This window comes from Lonchura striata, chromosome 9, assembly GCF_046129695.1.
Source record: "Lonchura striata isolate bLonStr1 chromosome 9, bLonStr1.mat, whole genome shotgun sequence".
NCBI classification, from domain to species: domain Eukaryota; kingdom Metazoa; phylum Chordata; class Aves; order Passeriformes; family Estrildidae; genus Lonchura; species Lonchura striata.
In genome coordinates, this window is record NC_134611.1 from 15,800,886 (window position 1) to 15,818,338 (window position 17,453).

Consider the following 17,453-nt stretch of genomic DNA (forward strand, 5'->3'; position numbering starts at 1 on the left):
TGAAGAAGGCCTTTGCTATATAATAATCCCTGCCTACTGATCAAGCTACCAACCTGTGGCTCCCATAACACACAAATGGTGGGGGGCTTTTCTCCAATACACTAAATGGAAACTGCATTCTGGGTAATTTTTTTAAACTTCATTGATAGACAAATATATAAAAAATCTGTTCTGTTTTTTTAATACCTTTATTTTGTTTTCTGGGACTGCTCAAACATTAGCAGCATTATTTCACACAAAGGAGTTCAAATATTATTACTTAAATTTTCCTGAAAGAAAAGGGGTTATTCTACATTCAAGGCCTTTTGAGAATTTTATATAAATATAAAACTAATGACTTAACTACAGATTATTCCATTTCAAATGATCTACATTCAAGTCATATTAGCTAAATTTTATGTTGCATTTGCTTTAAACAAATATAGGAAGCAAGGCACCTTAAGCATTAGATTTCTAATTAAGAGATAATTTCATGGCTTAGGCAGATTTAAAAGACATCAGAAAGTTTTACCTGTTGAGAGTAGCCTCGAAACATTGGATTAACAGTTTTAATTCCTTGAAATAAACCAGTAGGAACAACAGATCCAGGCCTAAAAAAAAAGTTTAAAATAAATAAATACTGAAAAAGAAAGCATTTAAATGGATTTTTTTATCTGTACTGGGATCACACTATTACCTGCAACTGAACACCAATAAAAGTAATCTTAACAACACATAATGTTGGCATTGAATTATTAACTACATAATTTTTAAAAGCCTGTCACCCAACTGAAACAGTGACTGTATAAGGCCTTTTATGGCACATTTTTGTCAGACAATCAGATGACAAATCAGACACACTCTTGGCTCTGTGCACAATTACTGTTTCTTTACCTTTGCTTTTATATTTTGAAGTATTTTCTTAGCTAGATATTACACAAATTCCGTATCAGGAAATAAGAGAAATTGGTACAACACAGAGTATAAAGTAGGTAAATATTTTATATGTATTTCTGGCAAATATAAGCTTTTTTAAGAGCTTAATGCCTGTCATCTAATCTATTTCTTGTCCTGTCTTTGGTATATATGAAAAAGAAAAGGTTATAAGGAGTGCTTTGAGTCCTGCAAGCCTTTCCTTCCTAATTTTTTTTTAAGAGGAATTTTGTGAACACATGAAATAAAAATTAGAAACCAAGGAGAGATTAATGCATCCCTCATGACTCTGGAATCTATTTATTATCATTCCATCACCAAAATGATTTAATACCTGCTTTTGTGCCAGAGTTCTGTCATCAGCTTGAGGTAACTTTTACAAATTGCAGGTTTCTTATCTGTTCGGGCTAAGCCCCCGCAGTCAAGAAAAAAGTGCGTCAAAGGTGGGCTGAATAAAAAGAAGAAAACAGTAATTTTTTCAGGCTGTTAAAATACAAGAGAAAATCTGCATTTCATACAGGATTATATCATAAGAGTAATGCTATGCTATAACTGAACAATTCCACTTCCTACATTCTTAAATGCTGCGACCAAGCATTTCCTGGCATGACAACTTCAGCAGTACAGCCATGCTGCTCCTCAAACGTGCTCTGACATTTCCCAAAGCACCAGAATTGTCTAATGGGAATCAAATTCAAGGCAATTCCCACAAGCTGCCACAGAAGTACATATGTACCATTCCAGCAACCCTCACCACAAGCCTAGTCCATAAACACCATCCCAAACAAATCTTTTCTCTAGAATTCAACAGGCCACAAGATGTGTGTAGGCAAATAATTTCTACTTAAATGATTATTTCATGCAGTGTTTACTTCATGCAGTGTTGCCAACTCACATACTCTGTCCTCTCCTTTCAACCTCCTTTCCGAAGTCACAAGCCTCAATGTTGGACCCATTTCTCTCCAAGAAAGGTGACCCCAGCATACTCCCAAAAGTTGGCATTTCTCAACAGAATATTTTCCTCATGGTGCTTTGTCCACTTCTTTATCTTCTAGAGAGACCTGCCTCAGTTCTCCTCTCTGTCATTAAAGAGCCTCAACGAGGCCCTTAGCCCTGCCCGCTCTTGGCCTGTGGCTCACAGTGACCCTGTGTGACACCTGCTCAGGACCTGCCACTCCTGCTGCAGGAAGCTTTCCAGCTGGGATCCTGTCCCTATCTCTTCCACTTCTGTAGATTTATCTTTCATGAACCTGTCTAGAATACCCATGGATGACATGGAATTTTGCACTCAGTCATTCCTACCATGACTTGGCACTGAATGCTCCATCTAACAACCAAATTCTGACCCTAATAACTCTTATATTGAATTAAGAGTTTATTCTTATGCATTTCCTTTGCTTTTTTTGTAGCAAAGGAAAAAAACTACAAAAATCCACAAATCCAGTAGCTTTTTTTATATCACCTTCTAATATCTAAAACTGCATATATTCTTATTTAGGAGGCATTAGAATGAAACAGAAAAAAAGCTGAGGGGTCCATACACCATAATAAATTATTTGCAGTATACAAGACTGAGATTCAACAACTCTATGTTCTCTTCCATGGTAGTGCATTTCTCCAAGCCCCTTAAGCCATTCTGGAAAAAAAAGCACGCACAAGCAAATATAAAATTGCATTAACTATCATTTTCCTTACCAGTTGGAAAGAGCTTGTAAAGCTGCATTCATGTAACAAGTGTTTCCAATATTTTTTAATCCTGTTAGACCTGGAAAACAGAATAAATACAAATCTGTTAATCCAACAATTCCTAGAAAATATATACTAATCAAAATACTTATGGACCACTTGGGATGCCAATTATAATGCAGAATTGCAACGAAAAGAAACATAGGACTCCTAAACAAATACCAATCTAACTAGAAGTAGTAATTAAGTGTTCTGATCTCAACTGACTAAAGAACATTTCAGACAAGTGGATTGTATTTCATCTTACTAACTTTTCATGGTTTGTGACACCTGCAGATTGTAATTTAAAATATGTGTATCAACACTGAAGTTTTACTTCAGCTTAATGATTTACCTGTTCAGTTAAACTGTTGCTACGCTGGATTTGTAACTAATCACATTACCAAAAGCTTCTCAAAGATTTCACTCTTCTGTCCCAAATTCACACTAAATCAGATTACACTCAATATTCAAAACCTACTCAGTATGTGATTATCCCAGGCTAGTCCTGCAATTAGTCCTTTTCTATTCCAATTATGTAACTTTATTTTTATTAACAGATTTATCAATTTAGACTTTCTCACACAGTTTACTTTCTAACCTACACTGCTTACTTTCTTTGCAGATAGTCATATATACCTTTTCCACACACATAAAAGTTACAATTGACATATATTTTTTCCATAATTACAAATTATGCTATTCATGGCTACTAAAGTACTACATTAATGAAGTAATATATCAAAATAAAATTTACTTTGTATGAGGGAACAGTAACATTTCTAAGCAAAGAATCAGTAAGACCCAAAAATTTTTAAATCTTGACAAATTTTCAGCAATCAGTACTGATGACTATGGAAATCTTGAGGTACAGGAACTCTCCAGGTAGTTTTGGTCTATGGCAGAAAAATAAAAGTTGCTAATAAAATCTTTCTATAGCTGAAAACCACTTGGGTTACTTCAGTTACAATTTCTAATAGATAGGACTTCAAAATTAAGTATTTTTCTGAATGGAAATGTAGTCCTGCTTCCTGTATCTGAACATGCATTCCAAACTCTGCTACAAAGAGAATAATCGTTCTTACTGAAACTGGAAAGCACGAACAGTTAGAAGATTTTGATTTTATTTCAGTTTTTTTTTTTGGAAGCAGCACATATTTCAAGAAGATACTCTCACTGCATTTTTCCAGCCTGTAGTATTGCAAGGAAAGTTTTCAAACAGACTTCTTTTCTTGTGAAAATATATTCTAATGTTTGCTTCATCAAAGCATTTCAAAAGAAATTTTAGGATCAAAGTTAAAACAAAGCTAAAAAGTTTCTTCCTTTCAGTTTGAATAAGTATCTTAATAGTCACATCATCATTACTGGGAACTTTAATGCAATTCTAATTGTATATTATTGTAACGTAAGCTGCATTCCCCAAAATATGAATAATACAAGAAGAGATAAAAATACACAAACAGACACACTGGTTGCAGAAACTAACTAAGAGTAGAACACATGGTGTAATGATGTAAGGGCAGATGGCAAATTAGTGGGGTGGTGTCACATCCTGTAAGACTGTGCCAGACAACAGAAGGGACAAGGCAGGTTTTCTGACCAATGCCAGCAGGCTTAGGAGAGGGAAAACTGGGAGTAGCTGAGTGAAGGAGAAATGAGACCCATTGCTGTGGTCCAACTCCAGCCAGCAACTCAACACCCCAGAGCTACTCACTCACTCCCTAATGGTGGGATGGGCAGGGAATTGTAAAAGTGAGAAAACTCATGGGTTAAGACACTTTAACAGGTGAAACAAAAGCTGTTTGCACAAGCAAAGCAAAACAAGGCATTCATTCACCACTTCCCCCAGACAGGGAGGTGTTCTGCCATCTTCAGGAAAGCAGGGCTCCATCATAAATAATTGTTATTTGGGAAGTCAAACGCCTTAACTCTGAAAGTCCCAATCTTCCTTCTTGCTTTCCCAAGATGCCACATGTTATGGATTATCCCACTGATCACTTGGGTCAGCTGCCCCTGTTGTGTCTCCTCCCAACCTCTAGTGCACCTTCAAAACACACCCTGGTGGGTGGTGTGAGAAACAGAAAAGGTTGACTGTGTGTAAGCCCTGCTAAGCAATAACTGAAACATCTCTACATTATCAACTTGTTTCCAGCACAAATCCAAAAACACAGCCCCACAGCAGCTACTGTGAAGATAACTAACACTTGCCCAGCCAAAACTGGCACATGCATAAATTAGAATAACTTTTGTCTCATCGCTGATGGAAAACAAACTGCCTTGACATATGCAATGGTATCTCAAAAATAATAGCTTAACAATCTGCTAGTTATATTTTTCTGAAAGAAATGGTACTTAGCGATATTTTCTTTACCATCAAATATACACATAGTTTTTATAATTATCAATAATAATTAGAGGCCCTTAAGAAATAATAATTATTATGTTCTCTTATGAAATGAAAGATTAAAGCTTCACTGTTTGGGATTAGCTTTGCTGTTTAGGATTTCATCACTAATTTTCATCTTTACACTAGACTTAGTAGTAGGGTGAGGTGATCTTTGATAGGAGAAAGTTTGGCAATGCATGCAATCAGTTATGTCAAGGAGAAAACAAATAACCAAAACCGCACACTAGGATACTACAGCCTCAGAAAAGGATTATTCAAAATGCAGGAAAGTATTTAAATCAGGAATCTTTTAGGGCAGGCAAAACCAGTAGAACAGATTTTTAGAAAGCCTACTTGAACCAGAGTGTACCAACTGCACTGAACGTTACTTCAACATGCTTTGGCAACAGCCAAACTCAGGCAACAGTCTCTGCTCTGAGGATAAGAAAGATTGCTGCATGAAAAACTAAAAACTAAAAATAAACATCTGAGTTGGAGCAGAAAAATAATGCACCAGGTTTTGCTTTTATTACCTCTGGTCTTCAATTCATCTTCTTCCACTTCTATATCTAAGTCATCAAATACAGCTGCTAATGGAATCTTCAGTGTGGGATTACTGGGTATCTTAAAATCCTTAAAAGAAGGGAAAGAATATTTACTTTAATTCATCACTTTTCCACTTAATTAAGCTTATGTGTAATTTTACCAACAAATCTAGAACTGGAAAATTATGTTAATGTATTTTGAAATCTCACTGCACAGGAAATGAGAACACCAGGATTTCACAGGTACCCTGAGAAAGTTTACTAAGAACCCCTCCATGTTTTTGTTATCAGATTGCTGCATGATTTTTATAATGACAGCTGAAGAACCAAAACAAAGCCAGGGACAGCATTTCTTCCCCCTGGATAACAAAGCAGCCAGCATGGAAAAGCTAAGGCAGGAGCCATCACCTAAACTAGGGCAGGTGTTTTTGATGTGCCACCAGATGGCTCACTACAGTTAATGAAGACAAATTAAACTCGTGAAAGAAAAATGTACAAACAGAGAAACCAACTATAGAGTGGCAGGTATTTATTGAATGACAGGCTCTTTTTGGGATAACATAAATAAAAACCCTGAACAAGATACTTCATAGACATTGCAAGTTCCACTGGTTTTTCTGTATATTATACCAGTTTCCTTGGAAGACTAAAAAGATTAAATATAATAGAACAGAAATTCAGAAGTCTGAACTCAGCTTTATATCAAGTAACAGAAATGTTTAGACAACAGGATTTTTTAAATTCTAATGACGATATTCCAATTGAGCTGCTAGCAGTTTATGAGAAAATGATCAGATTACATTCATATTAAATACTAAACTTCAAATTAATATATTTCATTATTACATATACTGAAAAACTGCCCATCTTTCTGTTCAACCTGTGCATGATTATTTTTCTTCTACTGCTTTATGTCTCAAGCAGAACACATTTAGAAATACTGTACTTCTACTCGTGACTATTTTAACCAAGTTACCTGTCATGTTTGTGTAACTACATTACACATGCAATAAAGAAGTAACACTTATTTTTTCAGCTTCAAGCATTACTCCTAACAATTGTACTTAAGAAATTACAGTGTAACTGTTTCCAAGACAACATTTATCTAAGAAAAAAATAGATCAGTGTGAACACTACTAATGCCAGTAAAGCCAAAAAAGTTTTATGAAAATAGAGAGAAATTAATAAAATTTCAGCCACAAGAATGGAGGAAAAGTCATTCTCTCACTTAAGAGAAAACAATGTTTACTGCAAAGCTAGAGCTGCCTTTGTTCCATTGGGTTAAAAAATACCTGCACACTGTTTTCTTGTGCTTGATGAGACAGTCTTGTACTTGGTAGCGGAGAGTGAGATCCTAATTTTCTGTCCAGGAATACTTCCTTACTACAGGCATAACACCAAACACGGAGAGTAGTAAGGTTGACAGTTAGACAGTGCTTTGTCTCCTAAAACAGAACAAAAACCACCACAACTGGGATTCAGAAACTGGGAATAACTAAATACTACTACATGCAAGCTAGAATAGATATATTAAAATTTTAGGTTTTTCAACAATGAATCAAGTATTGTTGACAGCTTTACACTCTGAAACAATATAAATGTTACAGATGAAGAATATTTTTCTTGTTCAAATCTTAAAAATTCTAACTTCCTTAATGTAAGATTGGGCACAAAATTGCTATTTTCCTCCAAATATTTTCACTAATTCTTCCTGTATTTCTTCCTTGTACGTCAGTATCAGCCCGGTTTATAGACAATAAAGGATTTTCAAGAAATTAGAAAAATACTACTACTGCTGCAGGATGCCCAAATCCCTCCTCCCTTCATTTAACAAAATCTTGTACAAGAACAATGTTTTTAGTGTAAAGTGGACTAAAATCTTATTAGATAGCACTCCCCCTATTAAAACCATCAGATTTACATAAATAAGTCAAACAATTTTAAACACAAGAATATACTTAATTCTGCAGCTTCAGATCCATACATAATTACAAGACTTCAGAGCAATGGCCTAATGATTTCCTTGGAGTGGATGCAATGAACACAACTGCAGTACAGGGAGTCTTGCTGGTGTAAGCTGGAGTAAGAAGAAGTTGATTCATGCCAACCTCACTTCTCTCATTTTAAAAAGTTTATTGATATTTTTATTAAAGAAGAATCCAGAAAAGTGCTTACTATCCTCAAATTGAAATTAAGTAACAAGAAAACCAAGACAAGGATGTCACTGACAGAGAATGAATAGCTTGCCTGCTTTCTCCTACCCAAAGTACATTACATTACTAAGGTAGCATGCAAAGCAGGAATGAACTACTGTAAGAAGCCAAGAGGTATAAAACTGTAGGCAAGAAATTCAGGGACCATCTGGTCCCCAACAACTCTAGAAATACCTCATTTCTGAGCCTATCGTAAAGGCTTTAGAACTGTGATTCAGCTTCAACAGCTGATAAAAAAACCCGTTAAAGTATTTATATATATTTATATTAATGCACTATTGATTTGTATAAATACTCTCTCTTCTCAAGGTCCTGCTTCAAAACAAAAAAACCCAAAACAATCAGGAGTGGTGGTAAAATGCAGTCATAACACCACTTCTTGGAAAATCCTTGTACTAATTATTCTTTCATTTTAATATTCACCAGGGTTTTTCAGTAATTTTAGGGATAAAAAATTGTTCTGTGTGGAACTTTAGATGCATTTACTGACAAATTAATGGCAAGAATTTCATTAGTCTCAAAATCAGCAACACAGGAATGACATGCTTATAACACTGCCACCTCTCTGTGCCCAGAATACTTTATTTTGGGAAGTGCTCCCCTTGCAGACGTGTGCCCAGGACACACAGTGACTCTAAGACCCAAAGCTATGCAAAGAAGCTGCCCAGCCCTGGCAGAACTTGGCATGCTGGGGAACAGTGCACACACTCCACTGCTCCCACCAAGCTGGATCCAAGATCGGGACATGGCAGGAGAGCATATGCTCAGCTCAGCCTACAGTTTCTTCCTCTGGAGCATACTGCAGAAACAGAGCATCTCTGTCTGATAATTCATACACCCTATCTTGCACCTCTTCAGCTGTCCATTAATGCATCTTTCCTCCTCTTAACCCATCAGACAGTCACAGAAATTTAGAGTGAAGTACTGAAGTACTACACATAAGCTGAGGTACTCAGTAAGTCTTTCATCTGTGCATCTTGAAAATCATCAGTACTTACTGGTTTTTTAATTTGCACTATCTTCTTCAGAAGAATTGCATAATTATGCAGCTGCAGAAAACTTGTAAACTCACATACTACTAAATTAGCAAGATTTGCTTCTATAACATGAAAAACAATTACAGCTAATCAAACCTCCACACAGTTAGCTAACATAAGTTATTGACTTCATTGAAATAAAAGTTCTTTAACTCCATTTTTTCAAGGAACTGTGTTACCAGCAAATACACATACCTGGGAATGGGTGGTACTGTGGTCAACATGGGATTCACCACAGCCAACATACGTACACTTGTTCTGTTGGGCAAGATACACAGAAGTATACAGAATTAAAAAGAGGTCTCAAACAGGTTTACAGAATAGAAATATACCATCAGTCCCTTTAAAATCCACGCCAATTTCAAGCTTGCAGAGTCCTTCACAAACCAAGAGACATGCACAGTAAGCAATAAAATAAATACTACCTAAAGCAAAAAAGAATGCTGCAAGATTTAACTCAACTTCTTGCACTTATGGGCAATATTTAGAATATAATTTTTTGGGCAATTTTCAAATATTTATTGATATTACTGACAACATGTATTTTTACAATTCCTTGTTTGGTAAAGTTTGTTACAGATAATACAAAGTTAATCCAGTGTCTGAGTGGTGAAATACTGACTGGTAACAGCCTCAGACGTGTTTAAACAAAAATCCCTGCATGCCCCTATCTGCAGTGCCTACTCATCAGAGCATTACTTCACAACTAATTAACTTCTTCACTTTTACATCAGTTTCCAGCACTATATGGCTAAGAACTCACCATGTTCTAGTTATAACATGCAAAATAATTGCCAATTGTAATCATGCTCATTGCAAAATATATTTGGCTGAGTTGAGTGTGGAATCTTGCAGCTGCTGATCTTCAAGCAATTTTTGCTAATTCCTCATTTGCATGAGTCAGGCCAATCACACAGGAGGGTACAGCAGGTTATCTGTGTAACTCTCTAAGCATGTTAATTTATACAATCAAATAGTAGCTGAACATGGCCAATTTTCTACATTAAATGATCACAGATATTTGATAAGTTACACATCCTTTACATGCTGGGATCTCACCAGGATTTTCTAATGAAAAAGGTGAAGACAAGATGCCAATTCATCCAAGAGGAGAAACATCACAGCATGACATTAAGTGTCCTACTGCAACTACAAGACTCTCCTATGGAAATGTTGATATAAAATTTAGTTTTTCAGTAACAGTCTAGGAGCTCTAGTGAAAAATAAAAACATCTTTTAAGCTTGACAGCATTTTCCCACCTGTCAGGCTGATGCATCCCTGAACACTTCTTCCTCACTCCCAAAAGGATTTTTTTATATATAATTAAAACTTCAGGCCATCTAACAAAAGACATTAAACACTGTTTCTTTCCCCCTTCATCTCTGTTACTGAGAGAAGGAGCAAAATAATCTGATCTCTTAATTGTTACCACTGTCTACCTAAAAGGACACAAACGAAAGGGATTTTAAAAAATGATCATACATACACTTAAAGGGGAGCATTAGGCACCCTTTAGAGATCCTTCTGACAGTACTTAAAGAAAAGCTGCCACTAAATGAAGTCAAGCCTACAGTGCAAAATTTCAATCTCAGTAAACAGCTGTAAAAAGTCCAAAGAACTCACAAGACATTTTGAAAACTAAGTTAACTATATGCTTTCCAGTTGGGATCTATGATGCAACATATTTGTATTTTCTTTAAATACAGTGAAAGTTACAGTTTTTTGTAGACAGCAAGAAGAGTCAGGCAACAGGATATTTATGACAGAGCTACACCCACCCAGGGTAAAGACTGTATGAAATTTGTACAAAGGAGAATGTTCATAGGAATAATATATTATTTTTTAGATCTACAGACCAGGGAAAAGATTAAAAGAACCTTCAAAACTTAACAGCTAAAAAGTATCATAACTCAAGTAAAATCACGAATATGCTATCTTCCTTCTTATAAAAAAAATCACATTTTAAGCATATTATTCTTAAATTACAAGAAGTATGTACCCGATAGAAGGTAAATAATTTAAAAAATAAAGAACTGCAGAAGCAATTTTGCTTTTAAATGATAAGTTAAACAAACTAAATCAAGAACTTAATTACAGATGTTTCTTAAAAAAATACTACCAACTCAATCTTTACTAGAAAGTGACTCTATTGTGGAACAACAGAACAACTTACCTCTAAGCATGCCCAAAGGTTGGGTCCTCTGACTTTACAGTCCTGACAAGTCCCCTATTAAAGTTCAACACAAAAACAAGTTTTATTTCACTTACTTTCATCAGTAAACCACAACTTCAAGACGAAACAAGAAAAAATACTGTAAAGCTTAGTATCAGATTAGTACATTAAAGACTTTAGAGTTAACTTCAAAATGGATATGTTGATAACCAACCTAATTTTTGCTTCCCATAATCTCAAGATCAGCTCATTTTTCAACTAAAATCTCAGATTTATCTTTGAGTTTTCATCTTGAACCAAAAATTGCTTTTCTAAATAAGGCATAAATATGTACCATACTACATAATTACAATAATCCTCATAAATGGTCTTTCCAATAAATTTAACACAAAAAGAAATTACAACGATAGAACTTTTAATAAATTATTTTTCCTTCTTGCAGACACCACCTGCAAAGGTTTACAGAAAGGAGATGCAACAGCAAGAAAATGCTTTAATCCTCAGCAGCAAATTAACTGTTATGGAAATTAAGCACCATGGACAGAAATGTTTTCACTTTTCATCACCTCCCAGCTACTTAAATGAGCAACAAGATCCATCTTTCTTCCATTTATTAATACTAGCTTGAAACCAAGAGTTCAGGGATGGGAGGTTTCTCAAACTGTAGCTTCTCTATCAAAAAGAGAACGGTTACACAAGTAAATTCAAGCATAAATTTCTTTGTTATAGTTTCTTCTTGAAGTCAGTTGTGCTAGACTACATTGTGAGTCCAAATAACTAAACGCTTCAATGGCAATGAAAATGAAGTTCAGCTTGGTGCTCTGCTAACTCTTCTAACTAATTATTCCAATAAAACATCATTTGTGGCAAAGGTGCTCTTTAAATGCTGAAAAATCAATTTTCAGCTTCATCAAGCTCACAATTCTTCTCATACTTTATTTAAACTCTCTTATTCCAGTAGAAGAGCTTTTACCCATGCTTGACACTTAAATTCACCTTATAACTAATAATACACTAAAATGTGGACCTAAAAACCTGACCAGTTAACAGTGATAGGAACAAAGTGAATTGCTACAACTCACATGAGATTTCTGTATCAATTCCTCCTTTGTTATCTCACCAACTGATTCCAGGTGTGGGCAATTGCTGCTGGGTGACGACATCACTGAAGCTGTATTTTCCGAGATCCTGCAGCTGGAATTTTCAATGTCAACGAATCACCTGTCAACAGAAGTAAAAATGAGTAAAATCCAATTCCTTAGAATAGACAGCAATACTGTGCCTAATATGCAACACATACATAACTTTTAAAACAACGTGCCTCTTTAGACTAAGTTAGTATAAACAACTTTATAAAGAGACTCCAGTAGCCCAAAACTATTGCTGACTTCTAAAATGAAATCCAAGGACTTCTAGGTCATAAGCTAAAAGACTTCTGAATGGAGCAGAGGTGATTTGGGTCAATTATTTCACTTTCTGGACTCTGCCATGGCACCTAAATGATACGAATATTAGTTTTCAAGCCTGAAAGCCTTACCTAGACCTGACAGTGGCGTTGCCTGTATATTCTGGAAAAGGATCTTTGCAACACTACTGAAGCTGTGAAGGCTAAACTGCAGGAACACAAGACTTGTTTATCACAGGATAGAGAAACTTTATCTTGGTTTTATTTATTTACAAAGACGCATTCTAGACTCAGACATATTATATATCAAAAGGAGACTGAAACTTGTGACTCACATGTAGCACTAAACATTTGCAACACTTTTATCTTGTTTTCTTTGCCCATCCAAGGTCTCTTGTGCAGACACAGAAATTTATCAGAAATAAAGAATGCTACATATAATCACTTTGCCATTATTATTTCAATAGGAATAAAGAATGCTACATATAATCACTTTGCAATTATTATTTCAATAGTTGCATAGAAAACAACAGAAGTAAAATTAAAAAAATAACTGTGTAATGTTCTTTTTATATAAATACTCCAACTGATTCATTCAGACAGGGACTATCAAATAACTTTATTACAGTTTTGTCACTTAAACAATTACTACTGATGACTTTCTAAAGGCCAAAAAAACCACTTTTTGCTCAATTATTTTGTCCAATATCTGTCCAATGTAGTGCTCCTTTACCAAGACTTGCAACTAAACTTCAAGTCAGTGATGTACCCTCCTTGTTGTGTTTGCAGCCTTTGGCACTGTTACCCACACCTCTTTCCACTTTGCCTGTGTGCTTTGGCAGCTTTAGGTTTGCTCCTTCCACTTACAGGACCAATCACTCGTTTCAGTATTAAGCACCAGTTTTGACAGAGTGGGGGAAATAAACTTTGCCTAATGGACATCTCAAACACACTCCCTGGTAAACTTTCAGCTTATATCTGACTTACTTTTTCCTTTTGTTGCCTTGTAATAAGATCCCTTTGAATCAAGAGCCATTTCAGCTGCCTTTGGTCATTTTTCTATATATGTGTGTGTATGTGTGTAAACAGTCTGTTTTGTTACTATGAACATTGTGACACAAGTAATATTATTGAAGTAATATTTGTATATAATATTACATATTCTTTGTAATGCAATAATATGTGATATTTCATGTCCTATTACATGCATGTAGGTATATACATGCATATATACACTTAAATACATTTTCTATTGATAATCACTTATATATAATAAAATTATTATATATATAATTGTATATATAGACTCATAAGTATGAGTATATATGTTTCAGTCCTTTTTAATATCATGTAAACAATTGTTCAATAAGATATTTCAGAACTTATCTAACAAGACTGAAAATACTACAATAAATTAATAACTTAGGATTTTTTTCTAGATGAGACCTGAATTCTCTTCTAGGACCACTGGCATGACATTTAAAATGCATTATTCTAAAATATAAGCTCCAGCTGGAGAACTACTTCCTCCATTCAGTGACTGACTGTAATCTATATGCACTGTTAGTGAAAGACACTTCAAATAAGGCAACAGTTTTTCAAGCCAAACCTCCTCAACTTCCATCATATTAGCAATTCCTCTTTGAACTGTAAGACTCCCTTTCAGAACAGAAATGGCAACATGAATGCATGTTACATCTTCCACAGTTTGTAAGGTCTGTTAAAATGCTTAAAAAGGACAAGTGAGTTTCAAATAAAGCCCTGAGAACATTAAATGCAGTGAGATGATTTAATACAGATGCTTTAAAAAGACTGATATAATAGATTAGTAAAGCTTTAGGCTTAATTTTTTTTTTTTATGGCAGGAGCATTCTGAATGTATTATTCCAAGTAATACAAGCAATGAATGGAGGCTTCACCTCATGCTGCCAGATTTGTATTTAATGTATTTAACTTTTCATACATGGAACTGCACAAATCCAAACCTGCAGTCCTGAACAAACCCAAGCCCAGGAGTTCTGCTCATGCCAGTTTCTGTTTCCTGGTGCAATCTGCATCCCTCTTCTAAATAATCATCATAAAGGCCAAAGCTGTTCAAACTCATGTCTCTGTGGATGTGGTCCCTATTCCTGTCCATATGGAGAGTATCTCTTGTGGAATTGTAGTTCACATTACAGATTCTTCACATGTCATTATATGAACAAAGCTGAGTGGCCTTGCTTTCACCTTTTGTTAACAAAATTTTTTACACACCTTCTTCCATCTTGCAGCATTGTGATAACTCATTCCACTGCCATAACCTTGGTAGATTAATACACATAGCTACAGAAACACATTTTGTAAAATTTTATGTTAAAGTCTAAAACTGTAAAATTCATTCAAAACCATGACTCATCTTTCACCTCTCTAAGTCCTAGCAAGCCCAGGGTACCCCTCCCTTGCTCAGTGACCTTCCTCCATTTCACCACTTCCTACTCTATGTGAGGAGATTGCTTTTCTTCCCCTGCAGCTCATTATCACATCTGCTTTTACAACAGCTTCTGCATTGCGTTGGCGTCATCCAAAATTTTTTTTCTGCATTTTCAGTACTTGAAAAAAAAACAACCCAAAATAATCCCACAGGATTTGTAGCTTCTCTTACATTCCATGTTATACTCCTGTTCCAAAGCTGAAGCATATCTTCATTTCACGATTCCAGTGAGATCACACAATCATAGAATGGTTTGGGTTGGAAGAAACCTTAAAGATCATCTGGTTCCAAACCCTCTACCAAGGGCAGGGATGCCACTCACAAGATCAGGTTGCCCAGGGCCCCATCCAGGCTGGCCTTGGACACTTGCAGGGATGGAGCATCCACAATTTCTCTGAACAACCTGTTCCAGTGCTTCACCACCCTCAGAGTAAAGAATTTCTTCCTAATATCTAACCTAAACCTGCCCTCTGAGTTCAAAGCCATTCCCCTTGTCCTATTTACTACAGGCCCTTATGAAAAGTTCTGCTCCAATTCTATTGTGCAAGGTCTCCCCCTTCTCCTGGCTGAACAGCCCCAGCTCTCTCAGCCTGTTTCCACACCAACTGCTCATGATCACACTCATGCAATAAGGTTTTCATCAAATGCTTCCCACAGATCTGGGAGATGATTTCTCTCCCAGTCTATTGCCAGCACTCTTCATTGCTTCCCCTCGGAGGTTTCAGTTCACCTATCTCAATGCTTCATACTACTACATCCCATGAAGTGAACTAATTAATACTCCAAAGTAGGACTTATCAACACAATTTTGCTTTAAGCATGCACAGACTCACACTACAAAGAAAAAATTCTCTTCAAGTCCAGTCTTGGAAGGTTTTTTTGTGTTCCTGACTTGTCTTTTCACCCTCCAAGAAAACCAAAATTGAACCATCAGAGAAATGTGGACCATGATTCAATGCATCATGACCATCAACCTATCTATTATTCAGTAGAATTCCACAGCATCACAGACTTGTGTGATGCCTAGCATGGAAAACCTATCACACCCACAGAAAACTCCCAGCAAACACTATTAAATTCAACTGATCTCAAAAATTACCTTTGGGTCATGTAAGGAACCCACTATTTCCTAAAGAAACTAAACAGAATTTGAATGCTTTCAAATTTTTTTTGCATTAATTATTTCATCTGCCTAGTTATAGTAGTTAACATTTCAACAGATATTCAAATAAACAATTGTATATTTTATGTATTCCACTATTCCATATTCTAAATATGGAGTCATTTTAGCAGATCATTTTACAGAACTCAGTAAGGGAATGCTGACAGAAGATTTTAAGAATAACAGAATTATTCTGAAGACATCAATTACATGAAGCAGCCATTGTGTCTTCATTACAGGCTTTTATTATTTTGTCAGTACAGCTTTGAATAACAGCATCTCAAACCAGTAATCTGTAAGTTCAGGCTTCTTCGTTGCACTCACATTTATTTTACCAGTGATACAGTGGAACAATTTCATTTAACATTTATTTATATCTTCTAGCAACAAAGCAAGAGTGACACAGGGTGCAACTTTGTACCTGAACACTTAATTACTCAGAATACTAAGGAGGTCTGGAAGTTCAGTAATTACTAACCATATTACCATTCTCCACACTTCAGAAAAAACCCACCAGCATTCACTCAAAGCTATAAAAGCCTACTGAAGTGATAGCCTTAGGCATATTCAGATTGTTAAGATACATATTTTTAATCACTTTTCTAAATATCAATATATGTTGTTTTAATTAAACTTTACAGAAATTCCTTCAATTACTTTTGTACATGAATGATGTTTTTACCAAACTTAGGCTTTTTAGTGTGTCAAATTAAGGTTCATCTTTCCTATTTCTTGACCTAGATTCCTTTATATTCCATTAATCAATAAGTAGTTTTGAATTTTATCTCCCATCCATCTGTATTTTTACCCTTTTTAATCTATCCACAATAAACAAATACATCCCATTTCTTGAAAAAATGACACCACCAATCCCAGCTCTGGTAGAGAACTTACTTAATATCTATTTAGCATAAAACCTAGTATTTTCCCACTAGATGACAAAAGTGTGCTCAGTAACCTGGTCAAAGGTACCTGGTCTTTCTCCTCAGGCACCAAGAGCTACCCACTCAAGCAAGACACAAACTGATAAGTCACTTCCATTACATTCTTTTTCTGCCCTTAAGTACTGTTCCCACGGAGAAAAGACATTTAAAAATAACCTGGAGTTGAGGGTATATCCTCTTACAAGGTTAGACAGTTTTCATTTTATATTGGCTTTCAGGGCACACAGGCCACTCTTTCGTTTCCTTCTTCCACCACGCTAAATCCTAACTATGAAACCCATTAGCTAACCTCTATATTTCTAAGAGGATTTTCCCAACTCGGGCTTTGCCTAAGCGCAGGAGAAGCCTACAGTGATTTTCCACTAGGTGATCCCCGGGACTTTTCCCCCGGGCTGTTGCAGCCGATGATCCACCGGCGCGGGGAGCTCGGGCAGCGAGCAGGGCCATTTATCGGGACACTGCCGCGTTTGGGCACCGCGC

The 17,453-nt window shown here is 35.8% G+C and overlaps 1 protein-coding gene across 4 annotated transcripts in view; it reads right to left on the reverse strand.

The window, feature by feature from the left end:
* USP33 (ubiquitin specific peptidase 33) overlaps positions 1 to 17,453 on the reverse strand; it is a 37,107-nt gene that overhangs the window by 19,224 nt on the left and 430 nt on the right. For all 4 annotated transcript variants that reach the window (XM_021527682.3, XM_021527672.3, XM_021527663.3 and 1 more), the window contains exons 2-9: positions 12,075 to 12,213; positions 10,993 to 11,046; positions 9,014 to 9,076; positions 6,861 to 7,013; positions 5,557 to 5,656; positions 2,608 to 2,677; positions 1,247 to 1,360; positions 512 to 590 (exon numbers count right to left, since the gene is read on the reverse strand). In XM_021527682.3, the coding sequence (XP_021383357.1) occupies positions 512 to 590; positions 1,247 to 1,360; positions 2,608 to 2,677; positions 5,557 to 5,656; positions 6,861 to 7,013; positions 9,014 to 9,076; positions 10,993 to 11,046; positions 12,075 to 12,155 (714 nt within the window). In that variant the 5' untranslated portion in view covers positions 12,156 to 12,213. The remainder of the gene's footprint in view (positions 1 to 511; positions 591 to 1,246; positions 1,361 to 2,607; positions 2,678 to 5,556; positions 5,657 to 6,860; positions 7,014 to 9,013; positions 9,077 to 10,992; positions 11,047 to 12,074; positions 12,214 to 17,453) is intronic.